At 43.3% G+C, this 19,522-nt stretch overlaps 1 protein-coding gene across 2 annotated transcripts in view; it reads right to left on the bottom strand.

The window, feature by feature from the left end:
• Positions 1-249: 249 nt before the first annotated feature.
• sema3h (sema domain, immunoglobulin domain (Ig), short basic domain, secreted, (semaphorin) 3H) overlaps positions 250-19,522 on the bottom strand; it is a 76,804-nt gene continuing 57,531 nt past the window's right edge. The window contains exons 9-19 of one of the 2 annotated variants that reach the window (XM_083769589.1): positions 17,867-17,936; positions 9,595-9,739; positions 7,843-7,932; positions 7,196-7,325; positions 6,803-6,891; positions 5,229-5,270; positions 3,862-4,016; positions 1,536-1,597; positions 1,054-1,196; positions 443-794; positions 250-406 (exon numbers count right to left, since the gene is read on the bottom strand). In XM_083769589.1, coding sequence (XP_083625715.1) covers positions 312-406; positions 443-794; positions 1,054-1,196; positions 1,536-1,597; positions 3,862-4,016; positions 5,229-5,270; positions 6,803-6,891; positions 7,196-7,325; positions 7,843-7,932; positions 9,595-9,739; positions 17,867-17,936 — 1,373 coding nt within the window. In that variant the 3' untranslated portion in view covers positions 250-311. Of the gene's footprint in view, positions 795-1,053; positions 1,197-1,535; positions 1,598-3,861; positions 4,017-5,228; positions 5,271-6,802; positions 6,892-7,195; positions 7,326-7,842; positions 7,933-9,594; positions 9,740-17,866; positions 17,937-19,522 lie in introns of both variants that reach the window. The other variant, XM_083769588.1, reaches the window with a different exon arrangement.

Genomic DNA, 19,522 nt, shown 5'->3' with positions numbered 1-19,522 from the left:
GTACAACCCAATACGTGGATATTATTGTGTAGTACTTTTCAAGTTAGTACACAAAGAATATAAGGCCATTGTGAAGTCAACAGTTACCCAATGTTTCTCCAACGAAGGAGGTGTGTAATTGTCTCAATCTATCTGCTTGCTCAATGTGTATTGTATGTGGGGGTATATACAGTTTCAGTGTGTGCGTGTGTGTGTGTGTGTGTGTGTGTGTGTGTGTGTGTGTGTGTGTGTGTGTGTGCGTACTGTATGTGTGTGTAGATCATTGTGTGCAACAGTCATTGAAAACACGCTCTTCCCGCGTTGTATTTCATTTAAGCGCTCCTCGGAGCCCTTAGCTGTGGCTTGCTCCTGCTCTTCCTCCCCGCTCCTCTTCCTCCTCCTCCACCTCCACCTCCACCTCCTCCTCCTCCTCCTCCTCCTCCTCCTCCTCCTCTTCCTCCACCGTGCTTGTTGTGCCTCTCGCCGCCCCTTTGACCGTCCCCTTTGCGGTTTTTGTGCGGAGGCCGGTATCCGAGTGCCCGGCAGTGTTGGCCAAGGTTTCCCGGGTGAATGAGCGCCATGACGTCCTGGTACCACGGCTGGGTCCCCGCGCTCCGAGCGACGGACGATCCGGGCCAGGTGGCGCTGGGCACGTGATTGGCCGAGGAGCTCCAGACGGACAGGTGGACGGTGACGGCCGTCCAATGGAAGCCGTGCTCCTCCAGCTGGCAGTGATAGACGCCGCCGTGGACGAGCTCGGCCCGGCGAATCAGAACGCCCCGTTCAATCACCACCACCTGTTCACCTGACACCACCTGAGGGGGAATACGGGATGGATGGGGAAATTAGTTGTTCCTTCCTTGTTTTTTTCCCTCTTGTTTTTTTCCCTCCACTTCCCGTGGAGTGTCCCCTAGGACACTGTTCTGTCCTATAGGGGACAGAACATGAAAACTCGGGAACTCCACGCAGAAAGGGCCTTTCTGTGTGGAGTTCCCGACACCTTCTAGCTGTGAGACGACTGCGCCACCATGCCCCCTTCAAACGCCTATTTCAACTGGATTTGGGTGTGTGTACCTGGTGTAACTCAGGGCTGTTCTCCCCAGCCTGCTTGTACCAGGTAATAGTGGCGTGGCGTGATCGCGGCAGGCACTCCAGGTAGGTGCTGTTGCCCTCGGCAACCATCATCACCCTCTGCTCGGCCTCCACCTGCAAACCAGCTGGAACAGACAGGAAGAGAGAGAGAGAGAGAGAGAGAGAGAGAGCGAAGAGACAGACAGACAGTGGCAGAGAGAGACAGAATGACAAAATGTCCTTGTGTTCATCACTGTACGTTCACTCATATTTTACCATTCGTTATGTTTTATATCTTTGTAGTGTTAAGCACATTGCTATACAATAGATGTATAATTTGATGATCAACGGCCCTGTATCGTTGGCCTGATCATTACTCAGGTCAGGTCGTAATAAAGCCAATCAATGCCTATTCCCTGCAGTCTCTCCTTATCTTAACAGTGCACTGATGAACCGGATAGACGCAAAATGTGCTATAGTCTTACCTCCCTGCCTGACACACTGTGTCAGAGGGTCATCGTCCTGGCCCAGATGACGAGCATTCCTCCTGCAGACAGACACAGACACAGACACAGACACAGACACAGACACAGACACAGACACAGACACAGACACAGACACAGACACAGACACAGACACAGACACAGACACACAGACACAGACACACAGACAGACAGACACACAGACAGACAGACAGACAGACACAGACAGACAGACAGACAGACAGACAGACAGACAGACAGACAGACAGACAGACAGACAGACAGACAGACAGACAGACAGACAGACAGACAGACAGAGTCCTGGGTGAATAGATTGTCAACAGACAGAGCTCTGTCTGCCACCAGCACTGGGGGGGAATGGGAATGGCTAAAGACCCCCCCAGCGAGTGGCAGCTGCTGGCTTTGATCTGCTCGGACCACCAGAGCTCTGACGACTCGCTCCTTTACAAGATTGGTTATTTTTTTTTGCATTTGTCGAATGTGCGCTCGGCACTGCTGTGTGAATTCAGCGTTATAGGCTACCGATTTCAGTTCTAGCAATGAATACATAATGTTTTAATTGCATTTCAGACTTTGTCAGATGTGTGAGGAGCTTTGCGACTGCAATGGCTAAGCATCCAAAGGACGTTCAAGACGCATGGTGCGCACATGCGTTCTGTGATAGAGCCAATGTCTGCACGGCGAGATGTTAATGTGGTTATAATCAGAAGCCAGATGGTCTGTACATGCTGAAACATTGTGTTGTTAATATAACGCTTTTGAACAAGAATAAAACAAAGTCAAAGCTATGTCAGCATCTTCCCACATGTTTAATAAAAACATATGTACATTTTGATTGAACAAATTCAGATGAAAATGTTCAAAGTTCAGGGTTTTTGGGTGTAATTGAGGTCATAAAACCGAAAAGAAAAACAAAACATAAAAATAAATGAAAATTAATCTCATGAAAACCTTTAAAGAGATTTGCAATGTTGCATCTCCACTCTCTACATGGCATGATGTACAGTATGTGAATGGGATCAATACACACATTGGGTCCGATTCAGAAGCATGGTCTAGTGTTGCTATGACAACAAGCAGCACTGCCTACACTATCCCACACCCTGTGTATACATCCTTTATATAGCAGTGGTTCCCAAAGTGGGGCCCGGGGACCCCTAGGGGTCCTTGAGGGAGTTCCAAGGTGGTCCCCAGCTAAATGATAGTTAGGAACCAAATGGACCATTATGGGTCTGTAACTCTCAGAGTTAAATTAACATTGATTATAAATTAATTAATTGATATAAATTGGGGTCCCAGAGATAGAAATGCCATTAAATCTGTAGACTAATGCACTAGGTCTGTAGACGAATGCACATCAAACTGTGGGTCCTTGAAATTAAAAGCTATGGGGGTCCCTGGCATATATTTTCTAATGGGGGGTCCGCGGGCTAAGTGGTGTCAATTTGGAGGTCCTCTTCTGTGCACGCTGATAGTTGGCATTGGAAGTTATTTTCACATAATATGATTTATATTCTTTGAAATATTCAACATTTATTTTACTAGGGTGATGCATGTTGGGCACACATGCCCCTCGGTTCTGCAGGACGCATTGGCAGAGTAGCCTACTACTCGGCACCTGGCTCTGTGTTAAACGGAATGTTTGAAGTCGATTGGCGCAAACTAAGTTCAAAATAAAAATATCTCCCACACATCGCCACTTGGGGCTTGGATCCTATTTTGAGGTCTCAGGAAGGGATGCAAAACTTTGCAGTCTACTCAGTCATGTGGTCACATGGCATACTACACTGCATGGATCAGTGAAAGGTCCAAAGTGTAGAGCCCAGACGGCCTGCCAAGAGCCAGTGGCCGTACTAGTTAACCACCGCTGGTTCCAAGTAGAAGAAGTGATTTCTTTACTCCGTCTTTAGATATCAAACTAGGCTAGTGAATGAGGGATAGGATATTGGTCGCTGTCAGTGGTGGAAAGTAACTAAGTACATTCACTTTTCTACAAATGTCTTCTATAAATCCTGACAGTATCTCTGAAAAACCCATGTTTCTATGTTAGTCGTTCTCAAACATTTTCATGTCAAGGACCACCCCAAAAATATATATGTAATTGGCCACCGACCCCCATCTGAAAATATGTTGTTCCCCTCTTTTGGCACTTGAAGTACATTTTGACGCCCGTATACTTCCATACTTTTACTCAAGTACATGTTGAATTCTGGACTTTTACTTGTAACGGAGTAGTTCTAAAGACCCCAGGAAAGTGTTCTAAATCTTCTAAACGTCATTAACATATATTCTTGTCTGGACTCCTCACCTGCGTGCGATGGGCATGTAGGGGCTGCAGGCGTGTCCGTCCCAGGTGCAGTAAGGGTCCCTGGCCAGGCAGCACTCTGCACAGGCCTGGCCGTACAGCTCACACTGGTACAGAGCCAGCTGGGACACACCCTCACTGGAACCCACAAACAACCACTGGTAGGAGGGAGACGGTTGGTCAGAGTGAGAGAGGAAGGCAGGTGTAGGAGAGAGACAGACAGACAGGGAGGGAGGGAGGGAGGGAGGGAGGGAGGGAGGGAGGGAGGGAGGGAGGGAGGGAGGGAGGGAGGAGGAAGGAGGAAGTCAGTAACAAGATCTATCCAACAAGTCATACAGTGCATAGAACACACAGCTCAACTGTGTGACTATAGAGGTCCAGGGTGTGTGTTTGTGTGTGACTGTGTGTGTGTGTGTGTGTGTGTGTGTGTGTGTGTGTGTGTGTGTGTGTGTGTGTGTGTGTGTGTGTGTGTGTGTGTGTGTGTGTGTGTGTTGTGTTTGTGTGTTTGTGTGTGTGTGTGTGTGTGTGTGTGTGTGTGTGTGTGTGTGTGTGTGTGTGTGTGTGTGTGTGTGTGTGTGTGTGTGTGTGTGCGTGCATGTGCATGTGCATGTGCATGTGCATGTGCATGTGCATGTGCGTGTGCGTGTGCGTGTGCGTGTGCGTGTGCGTGTGCGTGTGCGTGTGTGTGTGTGTGTGTGTGTGCGCTCGTGCGACTGCGTGCGACTGAGAATATAAATGGGAGATTGGATTCTCATTGAATGGGTTGTGTGTGCATGAATGTTCAAACATGTGTTCAAACATGTGTTCATACATGTGTGTGTGTGTGTGTGTGTGTGTGTGTGTGTGTGTGTGTGTGTGTGTGTGTGTGTGTGTGTGCCTGCGTGCGAGCACACCCAAGCACGCATTTATGTATGAGAGTGAGTTTCTTTAGTTTTTAATATCCATGGCTGCCATGCAGACACCCTTAACAACACATGGTGCATTTCCGCCATTTGTGTGTATGTACGTGTACATGCATGCATGTGTGTGTGCACACAACGTCTCTCATCATCGCTCTCAGCTAGGTAACCATAGCAACTGGTGATGAAGTTTTCCTTGGAGATACGAGGTGGAGAGATGAGTGTTAAATGAGGTGTGTGTGTGTGTGTGTGTGTGTGTGTGTGTGTGTGTGTGTGTGTGTGTGTGTGTGTGTGTGTGTGTGTGTGTGTGTGTGTGTGTGTGTGTGTGTGTGTGTGACTGTGTGTGTGTGTGTGTGTGTGTGTGTGTGTGTGTGTGTGTGTGTGTGTGTGTGTGTGTGTGTGTGTGTGTGTGTGTGTGTGTGTGTGTGTGTGTGTGTGTGTGTGTGTGTGTGTGCGCGTGCGTTCTCTTACCTTCTTCTTTGAAAGAGTCATGGCTGTCACCGGTGATTTGTGCTGCAAGGCAGAAGTAGGCAGAGAGGAAGTTTGTGACAAACAGAGAGGAAGTTTTCACTCAAACAGAAAGAGAGGTTGTCTCTCACTAAAACAAGATACAGACAGACAGACAGACAGACAGACAGACAGACAGACAGACAGACAGACAGACAGACAGACAGACAGACAGACAGACAGACAGACAGACAGACAGACAGACAGACAGACAGACAGACAGACAGACAAAAACAACCTAGAATTTATAGAAAATATATTTTGCTGTGTCTCTCAACCAAAAAGACGAGGCATAATGTATAAAAAAAAAAGGATTCACCCACACACATTCAGAGAAAGAAACCAAAAGACTGCATGGTCTGAATTTCTTTAGCCTTGCATACCAAGCAGCCAATCATTTCACATTGGATGTGGATGTGTTCACAACACTTGTACATTTCAAAATGCAAAGCAGCACAACAACGCAGCAGCACTTCACCACAGGCACAGTTGTTTGTGTGGAGCAGCACTGAGTTGTGGCACTGGGGGGGAGAACAACCACACCAATTAAGTGCTATTTCCTCCATAATGGGAATCATGGTTTTGTTGCAAAGCATGAAACGCTATTGCGTGCCAACGGACCCAACATATACTTGTTTTCTTGTGTGTGCTGACACTGACAAATCTTTGAGGGCCATCTGCATCTACTGTTACATTTCATAATATCCAACATGACTTGAATGCAGCATGCGTGTGACAGGATTGTAATGATAATGGATGGATGGATGTACTGGAGAATTCATTTTTACTGAGGCATTAAGAACAATTGTTATTGTAATCGTCACAAAATGACATCTATAATTTGAACTAGCATGTTGTGTTTATGCTGTATACCAGTTGTTCCCAAACTTTTTAGCCCGTGACCCAAAACAGAAATGTGATGTCTCCCCGGGACCCAAACTAGTGAAAATAGCAGATCTCTAGATCGGCTATTTTCCACTCCTCCTCCCAGCCAACATTTAACGTTTAACATAATTTGAAATAATTAAAAACAAAATGTAGGAGATTAAAACAATACATAAAGGGAATATTTACTCACGACCCATTACAAATTGGTCCGTGACCCACATATGGTTTGGGAAACAGTGCAGTGTATACTATTAGAAACATACTGTGTACATACAGCGCAGTATATAGCGCAGTGGTTCCCAAACGTTTTCATATCAAGGACCCCCAAATTGACAATAATTAGCCCGCGGACCCTCATTTTAAGAGATAAGCCAGGGACCCCATAAGAGAAGATTTTTACGGCTCTAGCAGTGATTCTCAACCCGTTAAATTTCAAGGACCCCCAGTTCTGTCTGGGACCCCAATTTATATTGTAAAATCACTGTTTTTCAATTTAACTCTGAGAGTGTACGTATCTCTCAAGAGTTACAGACCCATAAGGGTCCATTTTGGTTACAAACTATCATTTAGCTGGGGACCCCCTGGAACTCCCTCAAGGACCCCTGGCCCACTTTGGGAACCACTGATATAGCGCAGTTACAGCTATATACCTGGAAGACCTGTAGCTGTTCCAGTGTGACCTCCTGGCTCTGTCCATGGTCTCTAGGCAGATAGATGGACTTCAACACCAGCCCTGAGTCTGACAGACAGAGAGAACTGGTTAGATAGATGGACTCCAACACCAGCCCTGAGTCTGACAGACAGAGAGAACTGGTTAGATAGATGGACTCCAACACCAGCCCTGAGTCTGACAGACAGAGAGTGTAGGAGAGACATTCAGACACTGTTTAGAACAAGAAAACATGCTCACGGTTAAGCTCAATTTATACTATACGCGATGGTGTCGCTTAAAAGAACACATGTGCACGCACGCACACACGCACGCCCAGTCGCACACACACACCTCTCTCTCTCTCTCTCTCTCTCTCTCTCTCTCTCTCTACCTGTGCCAATGAAGAGTACATCGTAGGTTCCGTCCACAGCCTCCACTCTGTCCACCAGCAGTTTGCTGAACTTATAGTGAACTCCCACTCTGACCAGGAGGGGGCGTTCACCCAACGGCAGCACACTCTCCTGTAGGAAAAGCATGCGGTTCTGTCTGTTAGAAAAGGCCCTGGTAAAAGATACTGGTTCTGTTCAGAATGTATTGTCTCCCGTCTTTCCACAACATTATAGAAAATGCTCGATAGTGGTCTCGAGAAGAACCCGGCCCGATAAGCCTGATCGATTAGGTGCTCGTTATCAATAAAAATGTACAAGCTCCAATCCTAATCTTCACCCTCCCAATTACTTATTGTGAGGGTTAGGAGAGGTGGAGTACTCATAGAGAGGCTGGGGAATTGTGAATTGGCTTAACTAAATTGGGACTTTTTCTTTTGTCTGGGAGGGGCATGTTTTGCTCAACAACAGTCTTTTCATTATTTGTCTGCACTGAGTTCTCTTGAGATTTATATTATTTATAAAAATAAAAAAACATCTTGAGGTGTGTGTACTGAGGACTAATGCAAACAAATATCCCTTCATATGCCACAATGTAGGTGACAGAAAAATGAATCCAGTATATTTGAATAAAGTGCAATGTCAGTGGAACCTGGAGCAGAGGGTGTGTCCTGCTGAAGAAGATGACGTCATCAGGGTACTCTCTGGTGCTACTGTAACTACCATAGGTAGTGCTGGGACACTGTGGGGGGATGAGAGAGAGAAACAGACAGAGAGAGAGACAGACAGAGAGAGACAGAGAGAGAGACAGAGACAGAGAGAGACAGAGAGAGACAGAGAGAAACAGACAGAGAGAGAGACAGAGAGAGAGAGAGAGAGAGAGAGAGAGAGTGACAGAGAGAGAGACAGAGAGAGAGACAGAGAGAGACAGAGAGAGAGAGTCAGAAAGAGACAGAGAGAGAGACAGAGACAGAGAGAGAGAGAGAGAGAGAGAGAGACAGAGACAGAGAGAGAGACAGAGACAGAGAGAGAGACAGAGAGAGAGACAGAGACAGAGAGATATTATTTGTACACCAGGCACGTGCATATAGTCAAATCCATAGAGTACAAATCCATAGTCATCATGATACAAATCCATAGTCATCATGATACAAATCCATAGTCAAGGACAGGTACAAATCATATCATATACTGTAGGCTCAGAGTTGTTGTGGCTCTTCTGTCAATATGCCTCATGATCAGGGCAACGAGGTTGTAGAGTAATAATACATGCTAAATTGCTCATAATTCATCATGTTTGTAGAGTTATATTGTCCCTCCTATACAAAGGTTTAATGTTTGTCTTGTCTAGACATATGTAGAGAAGGAAAACGATATGCACAATTTGCACATCCCACATCCCAAAAGCCTGGAGGGGCGAAACGTTGCTGTATTTAGGTTGAAATAAAAAAGACGGGGGGAGCAGAACTATATCGTGTGCGGAGATTCCACTTTTTTCTTCATTCTGTCTTGTCTAGACAAACATTAAAAACACTATTGACAATGGACAGAGTTTAATGTTTGTTTTGTCTCCAACACAAACATTAAATGCCATTTACAATGAGTAGAGTTTAATGTTTGTTTTGTCTGTCACTGAGCAAATCGGCATATGCATGTCAGAGGATAACCTCGGCCAATAAGGGACCACGATTCTTATAAACTGCTATTTTGTGATGTTAAATTGATGTCATATGACTGTCATATGACATATGTAAAGCGCCTCACTTCCCACAGGTGTGATTTTTTGTATAATCCTAGATTCCCAGTGTTCATTTAACATATTCCTCTAAATCTGGGTAGTAATGTAAAAAAGAAGAAGAAAGAATTCCACCCTGGGGTACCCTGTACACTGGTGTTTAAGTTCATAGTTCACCAACCTAATTATTTACCACTAAAGAGTGCAGTCACACACAGTGACTATATTGCACCACATACAGTACAGTATATATATATTGTCAAGACAATGAAACAAGTTTACAGGTCGTTTCGAGGAAGCAATCTGAGTGGTTGAAACAGTTTTCTAGCCGTGCCTAAACCACGATAATGGCACGGCTAATCAAAACAAAGATTTCAGCCGTGCATTTCTCTCAGAGTGCCCGCAGCAGACTCGTGGCTAGGCCAGCTAGTTTCTTGGTACATTCTTGGTCGTAGTTGCTACATCTGTCATTGAAAATGTATTATCTTTCAGCGATTATCTTAGTTTTAACTGTTGTATAATTGCAATAGTACACTCGAGGGTGTTCTTTATCGTCATTCATGCACGCCTGTGGTGCTGTATAGGAACTCGCCTGCATGCAGTGTATGGCAGAATATTACACCCTCTCGTGTAATATTGCTTAAACGAATAATGGAAGTAAAAGCTTACAGTTCCAGGTCGTGGGTAGGGCACCCTGCCTGTAAACTCCGCCCACTTGTACTGAGGCCCCTCCTTGTGCAGGAAGTTGCCTTTGAAGGCCCGGACAACGTCCTCCATCCTGTACACACACACTGCTGATCCATTCAGAATATCACTGACAACCAGACGGAGACAAGAAGAAGGGTGAAGAGAGAGAGAGAGAGAGAGAGAGAGAGAGAGAGAGAGAGAGAGAGAAATAGATGTTAGTAATCATATATTCATATTCCATACAAAAATGCCACAATATTAAAGTGGCTTTCAGTGTCTTCCATGTATTCATGAGCTGAGATATTTAAAGCGCCACTTCACCCCTTTTGCAACCAGATCTTATTTTAATTATGTTTTGGAGAAAATAAAGATATTTTAGTATTTCAAAGTGTTTATGATGTCATGGACATTGGGCTCACTTTCGTCCTGGACTACAATTCCCATAATGCTTTGGTCCACTGCTCCTCCTTGTGGATAGGGGGAGGGCTGAGACAACATGTAGTCCTAGAATGAATAAGAAGGATGGTGCACGGAGGCGCGGCCTAGGCTCCTGCGGTTTGCACATGCTCAGTGTAAACAGGAACTGCGATGATGAGGTGTTCCAACAGAGGTGCTAGAGGTGCATGAGAGTTGCTGACACTGAACTGAAATAATAAAAAGGATATCACAAAAAGAGAATAGTACAAAGTTGATTTTGTTTTTATTTTAAAAAGTATATCAATTTCATAACTGTGGAAAAAATGTTGTGTATAACAGACTGAAAGATAAAGGACAAGTACATTCACTAAATGTTAATGTTTTTGTATATTTTCTTTTGTGGATTTTTCATGTTCAAACTTTTATTTTTGTGAAATGACAAAGGAACATGGATACTGTTCATTAAACTGTTCTGGATCTCATTATTTACATCACAAGTTATGAGCTTTCTATCTAGCACCTCTGCTGGAACACTCCATCATCGCATCCTGTTTACACTGAGCATGTGCAAACCTCCCGCAGGAGCCTAGGCCGTGCCTCAGTGCACTATCCTTCTTATTCATTCTAGATGTAGTCCAGGAAATAAGTGAGCCCAGTGTCCATGACATCATGGAGCCCATCTAAAAACACACATTACCCTCATAAAACCCCAGGAAAGTGTTTCTTGTCTCCCAAACATCATCAAAATAGGACTCACTGCATTAAATATACTGTACCCAACATGCAACATGTGCAAAGCTTTGGCAGTCCACTCCAAAGGCATGTTTGACCGGGGGGGCGAGTGTTAGGCAGACATACGTGGCCTAACACCCGTCACTTCCGTGTACGGTTATAGGATTAGGGTCAGTAATGTCGGAATATTGGGACGTCGGACTAACGCTACGCACCCTGTTTGACCAGGTCATGGTAGCCCCACCCGAGAGCCTTGTTCTGATTGATTGATTGAAGTATTTATTTACAGCTTGCAGAATGGGTACATTTCAAATGAAAGCACAACTCAATTCAGAGACTGTTACTGTGGACGACACACTGATAAAGCATTACACTTGTTTACAACAGGGTCCACCATTTTCAATTCATCAGAACATTTAGAGACGTAGAGATATACACTTCATTTTTCATCATGTCAATGTTTCTTGACCTTTTCATGTGTTCCAGTTTCCGCCCCCGGGGGCCCCACCCTGCTGGGTGCTACCTCAGAAGTTTGTCCGTAGCAGGCGGACATTCCACACCCCATTCCAAAACCCCAGAAGTCGACCAACTCCCTGCTCGTCAGTGCCAAGTGCATGTCATACTTTCTGCTGCTACCGTGGAAGTCTGGAATTCAGCTAAAAGACGGGGGGCTATTCTGAGAAGCTGTCACGTTTCCAGGACAGCTGCAGGAGGCATGCTGTCAGTTTGCTATGCCGTATTCACTGAAGCTTTCACAAATTTGGCTCATTATAATCAGCTTTTTTCTCATCAATCTGAGCCTGTCGGCATCACTGCGTGTGTTAGTCTTCCAACTGTACGTATCTCCCTGGTGTGTGTGTGTGTGTGTGTGTGTGTGTGTGTGTGTGTGTGTGTGCATGTGCTCATCTGTCTTATTGATACTTTATGTATGTTTGTCTGCCTGTCTCTTCAAATGTCTGTCAGAATAGTTTACGACGTCTGTCACGTGACGTCTGTCACACTATACACATCGTAAAATCCTGTAACTAGTGTCAAAATATAATTTGGACCCAAATGGACCCTTTGTGGTTCCATTTGGACACTTGTATCAGAGTACATTTTATTCAGAAAATAGTAGCCGATCTACAAATAGCCGATCTACAACTTCAAGCTCACAACGTAACGTGTTGTAAGTTTGTAGATCAGCTATTGGAAAATAGCTGCTCTACTCTCACAATTTTCACCTAATGTGACATCACCTAATGGGGACGCCGGATTGAAAGTGCTTAAATGAACACCCAGGATTTTACTGTGTGCTTGACTGTGAATGCCTTTCTTTCTGTTTTAAATGACATACTGTTTTCTCACTTTTCATGCTGTCTCATCCAGTCATCCCAACACACGGGCACATTGTGTAAAGGCTGTAATGGAGAGCGTGTTGGACGTCATAAAAGCGTCTCAGTCCATACATGCAGACAGACACTCTCTCTGTGTACGCCGAGCTGATGACCCGTGGTGAACTCTGCCCCATGTCCCATACATAGACGCAAATACATAAAACATAACCGCAAACACAGAGACATACAGTAGAGTAATTGCACAAATGCACACACAGGGATGGGATGGGACCATAGGGATGGGACACACACACACATGACAATATGAGGCCTAATGTCAGTTTTTAAATCTTCCTGCTGGCCACAAGTCCTTCCGAAAATAAAGTTGTGAATTCACAGTATGTGAATTGCATACTGCCAATGATTAGAATGGGATTGGTTATTTTTTACCTGCCTGTCTATATGACTGAATCATATTGCAGGTGATGCTCTGAAGAAGCTCTCAAAATAATGTGAAACACAGCATAGATTTAATTTAATTGTATAAATGCTGCTGTATCTCCATTACTCTCTCTCTGTCTGTCTGTCTGTCTGTCTGTCTGTCTGTCTGTCTGTCTGTCTGTCTGTCTGTCTGTCTGTCTGTCTGTCTGTCTGTCTGTCTGTCTGTCTGTCTGTCTGTCTGTCTGTCTGTCTGTCTGTCTGTCTGTCTGTCTGTCTGTCTGTCTGTCTCTCTCTCTCTCCCTCACATGCACGCACACACACTGCACTCCCTGTCTATCTCTATATTCTATTATGTAGTAAAACTGATACACTTGGCCAAACTCCAGACCAGCAAACACATATATTATTATACTATCATATTAAGCCAGCGCTATAAAACACTTATGTCAACACACTTCTACAACAGAGACAAAACAGTACAATGCAACGCTAGTCCCGGTGACGCCAGCTTAGTGATGGATGCTCACATGAGCTCCGTGTATGTCTCTCAGCATGGATGTATGTGTATGCCATCAATCATAAGTTCATAACAGAGACGGTCTGTGGGTCTTGTATGGAACCCACAACTGAAAGTAGAGAACGTATATACCACTCAAAGTCATGATGACTATGTAATGTCAGGAAGATGTTTACTTTCACTGTCCGTTTGCATATAAAAGATGGTATGTGTGAGTGCGTTGTGCGTTTGTTCATTTTCAAATATGCAAGTTGTATTCTTCCCAGAAGTGAAAATGGAGACCCTCCATTGCAGTGTTTGTGCTGTTGTGATAAAGTATGTTCACTATGGGCTGTACAGAGAGGGGTTTGGTTAACGGTACGTGCCCCATAACATGGACGTGAACACATAGACATCAAAGGGGGCTTCAGCCCCTGCCCGGCTTTTACCCGTCTGTAAGACAACTGCCCTCTCCAGACCACGAATGCAGCATTTACTAATGGTGAAAGAAATGCCAAATGCCATGCATTTCCTTTTTACCCCGAAGTCTCCTGAACTTGAACGCAGTATGATGCGTTGAACATATTTGTTTAGAAATCCATGTCGCTACACCGCATCTCCACTAGCTAAAGAGTGCTGGGTTGCGCCCCAAAAATAGCTGATATATAAGCTGTCTTTTTGTCAAATTGTTGTCCTTTTAAAGGACAACTTAATTTTTTTTCAACCAAGGTTCATGTTTTAGGTTGTTATTAGAGAAACTAAAAGGTGAGTGTTCATTTTCTTTCATTTGCTGCTTTCTTTCGTTTTAGGGATTTTAGCAGTTTTTGACAGGGGGGCGGGGGCATTCGAGCATGGGGCTAAATATGTATTTTTTTTTACAAATGGTTATGGCGATTTATTATTTTATTATTTACTATAGTCCTACTAGACCCCAATAAATTACATCTGGCCACAAAAGATCACAGGATCTATTGAATGTGACAAACTGACATATTGAGCCTATACACACACAGTATAAGCCTTCCCCCAGTAGGCTACCTTCACATTCAGTAGATCCTGTGATCTTCTGTGGCCAGATGTAATTTCCTGAAGTTTATTAGGACTATAGTAAACCATAAAAAAATAAATCACCATAAAATTGTGTAAAAAAATACATATTTAGACCCATGCTCGAATGCCCCCGCCCCCCTGTCAAAAACAGCTAAAATCCCTAAAACGAAAGAAAGCAGCAAATGAAAAAAGATTAACACTCATATTTTACATTCTCTAATAAGAAACTAAAACATGAACCTTGGTTGAAAAAAACTAAAGTTGTCCTTTAAGGGAGTTCAGCCCCTGCCTAACACTCTCTGCACGTCCCTGCCCCATACCGAACTGAAGAGAGACACCACACAAAACAATGGTACACTTATTTATAACATCAGCAGGACACTCAGTCTCATGTACAAAAGAGAGAGATGATGGAGACATTATGTGATATGTGTATGGAACAAGTGAAAAGGAAGAGGAAAAGGGGTCACCGTCCTTCATTGAACAAGTTACTGACCTGCATTTTGTAATAAAAGGGAGTGCAGTTGTGTTTGACACAATATGTGCCACAGATGAACACCCAATAAAACACCACGCATCATGACATCATTCAGTATACGGTATGTTTCACAGAGGGCTGTGGTCTTCATGCATGTGTTCACCATAAGGCAGAAATTAACAGCGCCTGCGCCCATATCATAAATTACATGATATTGTACAGTACAATACAGCGGGTGATAGTTTAACCCATTTAGACCCGAGGACGATTCTACAAATGTCTAAGACAGTTTTCTGAAAAACCCCATGTTTCTATGTCAGTGGTTCTCGAACATTTTCATGTCAAGGACCCCCAAAAATATATGTAATTGGCCGCCGACCCCCATCTGAAAATATGGTGTTCCAGGGACACCTCAGAAGCAAAGATTTGAGTTTAAAACGTCGGCTCTGAAAGATTATATTCAAAGATTTGCTCCACATCTTCGCAGGTTTTCAAAAATAGCAGACCTACGTACAAGCTCTTGTAGATCTGCTATTTTTCAATAGCTAAATTATAACATAATGTTTAAAACACCAAAAGAGGTTTCCGCCCAAAATGGGTTAAATATTTAGAATCGTACAAATCCCTGAATAAAAATGAAGACAATTTCTCTAATATTAGTTTCTTGAAAACTGGGACACAAACTCAAAATCATTGGTAGACAATTTTTTTGTATGTATTATGGTGCAGTTTAAAGGACAGCAGATAACTTAAGTCCTTACTTGGCAAAATGCTAACACTTTCACATCCTGCATTCATGCATATTTTAGAGACACTGAATAACTAAGATCAGCTAATGATCTCTTCCTCTAAATTGCACACATACAGTATAATGTTTTGGAATAGAACCTTCAAAAATGAGAGATCCTTTAGAAGAACTTTTAAAAGCATCTGCAAGTATTTCAGTTAACACATGGAGTCCATATTAAAGCAATGTGTCCATGGTGAATAGCAGACTTTGATATAAAGAGGATTTAATGATTGTCCAATTCATTGCATGCATGTCCCATATATTTCCTTTACTAGTGTAGGTTTGCGGTGAGGGCAGTGAAGTGAATCATAATTGTCTTTCCCTAACAATCAGCAGTCAACGAGGATGTGTATCACATGTCTAAAAGTAGTCTCTGTGACACATCATGGGGCCACAATCTGCATTCAAAGATGTTCCTAGAAGCGTTGTCATTGGTCGAAAAAAAACCCTGGTCGAAATGAATCAGGAAGTAGACCAAATTGACCAATGACAAAGCTTCTAGGAAAATCTTTGAATGCAGATTGCGGGCCCTAGATGTGTCACCGAGACTGCATTTTTTGGGGAGTGTTTTACCTATTGCTGGCTGTCTGAAAAAGAAAAAACAAACAAACAGTAATTACATTTTTGACATATTATTGCTTATAGCAGCTTTAAGACAAATCCCTTCTAAATCAGTAGTTCTCACACTTTCAAGATTTTTCAAAAATGTTCAAAAAATATTACAGATTTTGTGAGGTTGTAGATCTGCTATTTTTGAAAACATCTAAAATGACACAGATGCTTTCCCGGTTTTAATGGGTTAACCCATTTAGGACTGAGAGGCCATAGTATATATTTTGCTATACATATCAACCAGAACGCCAAAAGGCGTTCCCACCCTGAATGTTAAACATCACACCCATGTGAAGTGAGGGGCGCTCTTATCATCGTACATCATCATGCATCATCTCATACTGGCCAATCGGAATGCCTCTTGCTGGTTGCCACAAATTTATGTCATATTTGGCGGACATTTCAACTAATTTCTCCTTTCATTGTCGATGACAAATATAAGACGTGCAGGGACAAGATGACGCACATTTCCCCTTCATTGTCAATGGCATGTTGCAGACATTTTGTGGGGACATAAGCTGTATATAGAAACCCCAAAAATCGACGTGATTATACAATTCATCGTGACGCATAGAGGACCCCAGTCACCAGACCAGACCACGGCGAACACAAAGGAAGAACTTGACCCACACAGAGTACAATACTGCATGACATCATGGTGACATCATGGACGCTCACATGATCCCTCTCTAATGGGGGGGGGGGGGGGGGGGGGGTTAGTGGCTATTATAAATATTTCCCCTCACCATCCGTCACCATCTATTACAGTATTTCATCGAGTACAATGCCACAATACGACATACAACGTTTAAAACACTACGACAATGAACTCTCCCTGACTGCAGTGCCATTATTCACCGCCACAACGCAAGAGAGAGCAAGCCCACAGACCGCTAAAAGCCTTTCCCTTTGATCACCGTCCTAGACTTTTCTTTTGCATTGTTGTGGTGTTTCCAAGATGTTCTTTCTTTGCAGTTATAATGAGTCATGGGGTGATATTGGTGGCTTGACTGTACTCCCTCCCTGCACTCTCTATTGAGAGTCATTCCAGATAACCATGTCAACTGTCAACTACATTTTGAAATATAATTGCGGTATAATTTTTTGCACGACTTCAAGGGAGGGAGTATTCACATCGTCTCTCGTATCATAGGTTTTTTTTTTAATGCCATGTGTTTTCCACATGTCTCTCTATACTTACTACAGTATGTGTCTCATCTTTTATTTTTTGCAACTGAATGGCTGGAAAGTGAAAATGAAGAGTTTACATATAGTACACATAGTACATGCATACACCTTCCCTAATGATTATATCTGGTTTCAGTATTTATTTATGGTGTATTGTCTCTATTATTAAGGTTATTGTAGCAGTCAATTTATATTGGGGGTCAGGAGGGGGTGGGGCGGGGGTCCCGAGACATTGCCAAAGCATTTCCGGGGGTCCCCGGCCAAAGACGATGAGAACCCCTGGGCTAAGGGACGGAGCAGATGGTGACATAAGCCCCAATTATTCATTCACAACTGTGTTCTTACAGTTCAACTCAATGAGGACCACATTAACACTATATATATACTGTGTGTATGTATATATATATATATATATATATATATATATATATATATATATATATATATATATATATATACTTTAAAGTGCTATACATACAATGCTATTCTAGTGCTGTGTACATAAAATGCTAGAAGTCTGCATAAAATGCTATCTAAGTCTACATAAAGTGCTATCTAAGTTACATAAGTTGAGCCTTTGCATATGCCTGTAAGGCTAGAGCAAGGGGCTAGGGCAAGTGCTACGGGCCATGGTGGAGTCTGAAGAGGTGGGTTTTTCAGACTACAGCGGAAGATTGGGAGTGAGGCTGCAGTTCTGATTGTAATGTAATTCTGTTAGTATGTACAGTACATACCTTGATGTTGTAAACAGGCCATAGATGAGAGGACTCTTCTTGTCTTTACCATGCAAGATGAAGATGTCCTCTGGACGGAGAGAATGATGGAGAAAAAAAAGAGAACAAAAGTGAATGAGTGGGGAAAGAGAAGGGCCACAACATTGATTAGCAACTGCATGATAATAATGATCATTATAGACATTATAGTTGTATTATAGAGGGCTGATTTATATGAATCACATGACTTTAAGATGCATGTTTGCATACGCGTTCTATGTGCCTGCCTGTGTGTGAGGGTATTTCAGCGTGTGTCTTTTTCTGTGTGTGTGTGTGTGTGTGTGTGTGTGTGTGTGTGTGTGTGTGTGTGTGTGTGTGTGTGTGTGTGTGTGTACGCGTGTGCGTGTGTTTGTGCGCATGCACGTACATGTCTTTGCACGTCTCGTTGCGTGTGTGTGTCTCAGTGTCTGGCTGTGTGACTAATAGTGTTGGTGAGGTTGGCAGCACGGCTGACTGGCTCGGTCTAATGAACCTGTATCCATTAATCCGTTCAGAACGGGAACCCCTATTGGTGCTGTAAGCATTATGTTATACTTTAGCTGTTGAAAAATAGCAGATCTACAAGCTCATAGTGCGGCACCGAGTGCCGCTCTACGAGCTTGTAGGTCTGCTATTTTTGAAAGATCGTGAAAGTGTGGCGCAAAGCTTTGAATATATATTCTTTCAGAGCGAACGTTTTTCAACTCAAATCTTTGCTTCTAGGGGAGGGTCTCTGGAACATGGAACAACATATTTTGAGATTGGGGTCGGCGGCCAATTACATACAATTCTAGGGCTCCTTGACATGAAAATGTTTTGAGAACAACTGACATAGAAACATGAGGTTTTTCAGAAAACTGTCAGGATTTAGAAGACATTTGTAGAATCGTTTTCGGGTCTAAATCTGTTAATAACCTCACACAGTGGGACACCTGTCCACTTACAACACAACGGCATCTGCTGACTCTCTCTCCCTCTCTCTCTCTCTCTCTCTCTCTCTCTCTCTCTCTCTCTCTCTCTCTCTCTCTCTCTCTAGACCACCACTCCAATTCCATCTCCTAAAGTCTTCAAAGTGTGTGAAAACTTTGGATTTCACACTTTTTTCCCCCCTTAGTTTTCAAAGCTACATGTAGATGCAGATCTACAAGCGCATAGCGCGGCACCGAGTGCCGCACTATGCACTTGTAGATCTGCTATTGTTGAAAAATCTTGAAAATGTGGCACAAATCTTTGAATATATATACAGTATATTCTTTCAAATCTTGCTTCTTGGGGGGTCCCTGGAACAACATATTTTCGGATGGAGGTCGGTGGCCAATTACATATATGTTTGAGAACTACTGACATAGAAACATAGGTTTTCAGAAAACTGTCAGGATTTAGAAGACATTTGTAGAATCGTCCTCAGGTCTAAATGGGTGAAACACACTTTAACCCGGGTATGGGTATATTTAAGGCATGTCATAATAGGCAAAAACAATAGATAGACAACAGGCAGATGTCCCTCGACAGTGGCATCTGCTGGGCCAATCCCATTATAGTCATATAAAATAAGAGCACTTGTTTGAGCCAGAAAACCCCCAGACCACAGAAAATCTACTGGATGTTAAACGTTCAGGGTTTTTTGGGTGCAATTGA

This window comes from Protomyctophum parallelum (assembly GCF_964188405.1).
Source record: "Protomyctophum parallelum genome assembly, chromosome: 7".
Classification (NCBI taxonomy): Eukaryota; Metazoa; Chordata; class Actinopteri; order Myctophiformes; family Myctophidae; genus Protomyctophum; species Protomyctophum parallelum.
This window is presented reverse-complemented; position numbering and strand designations above follow the sequence as displayed.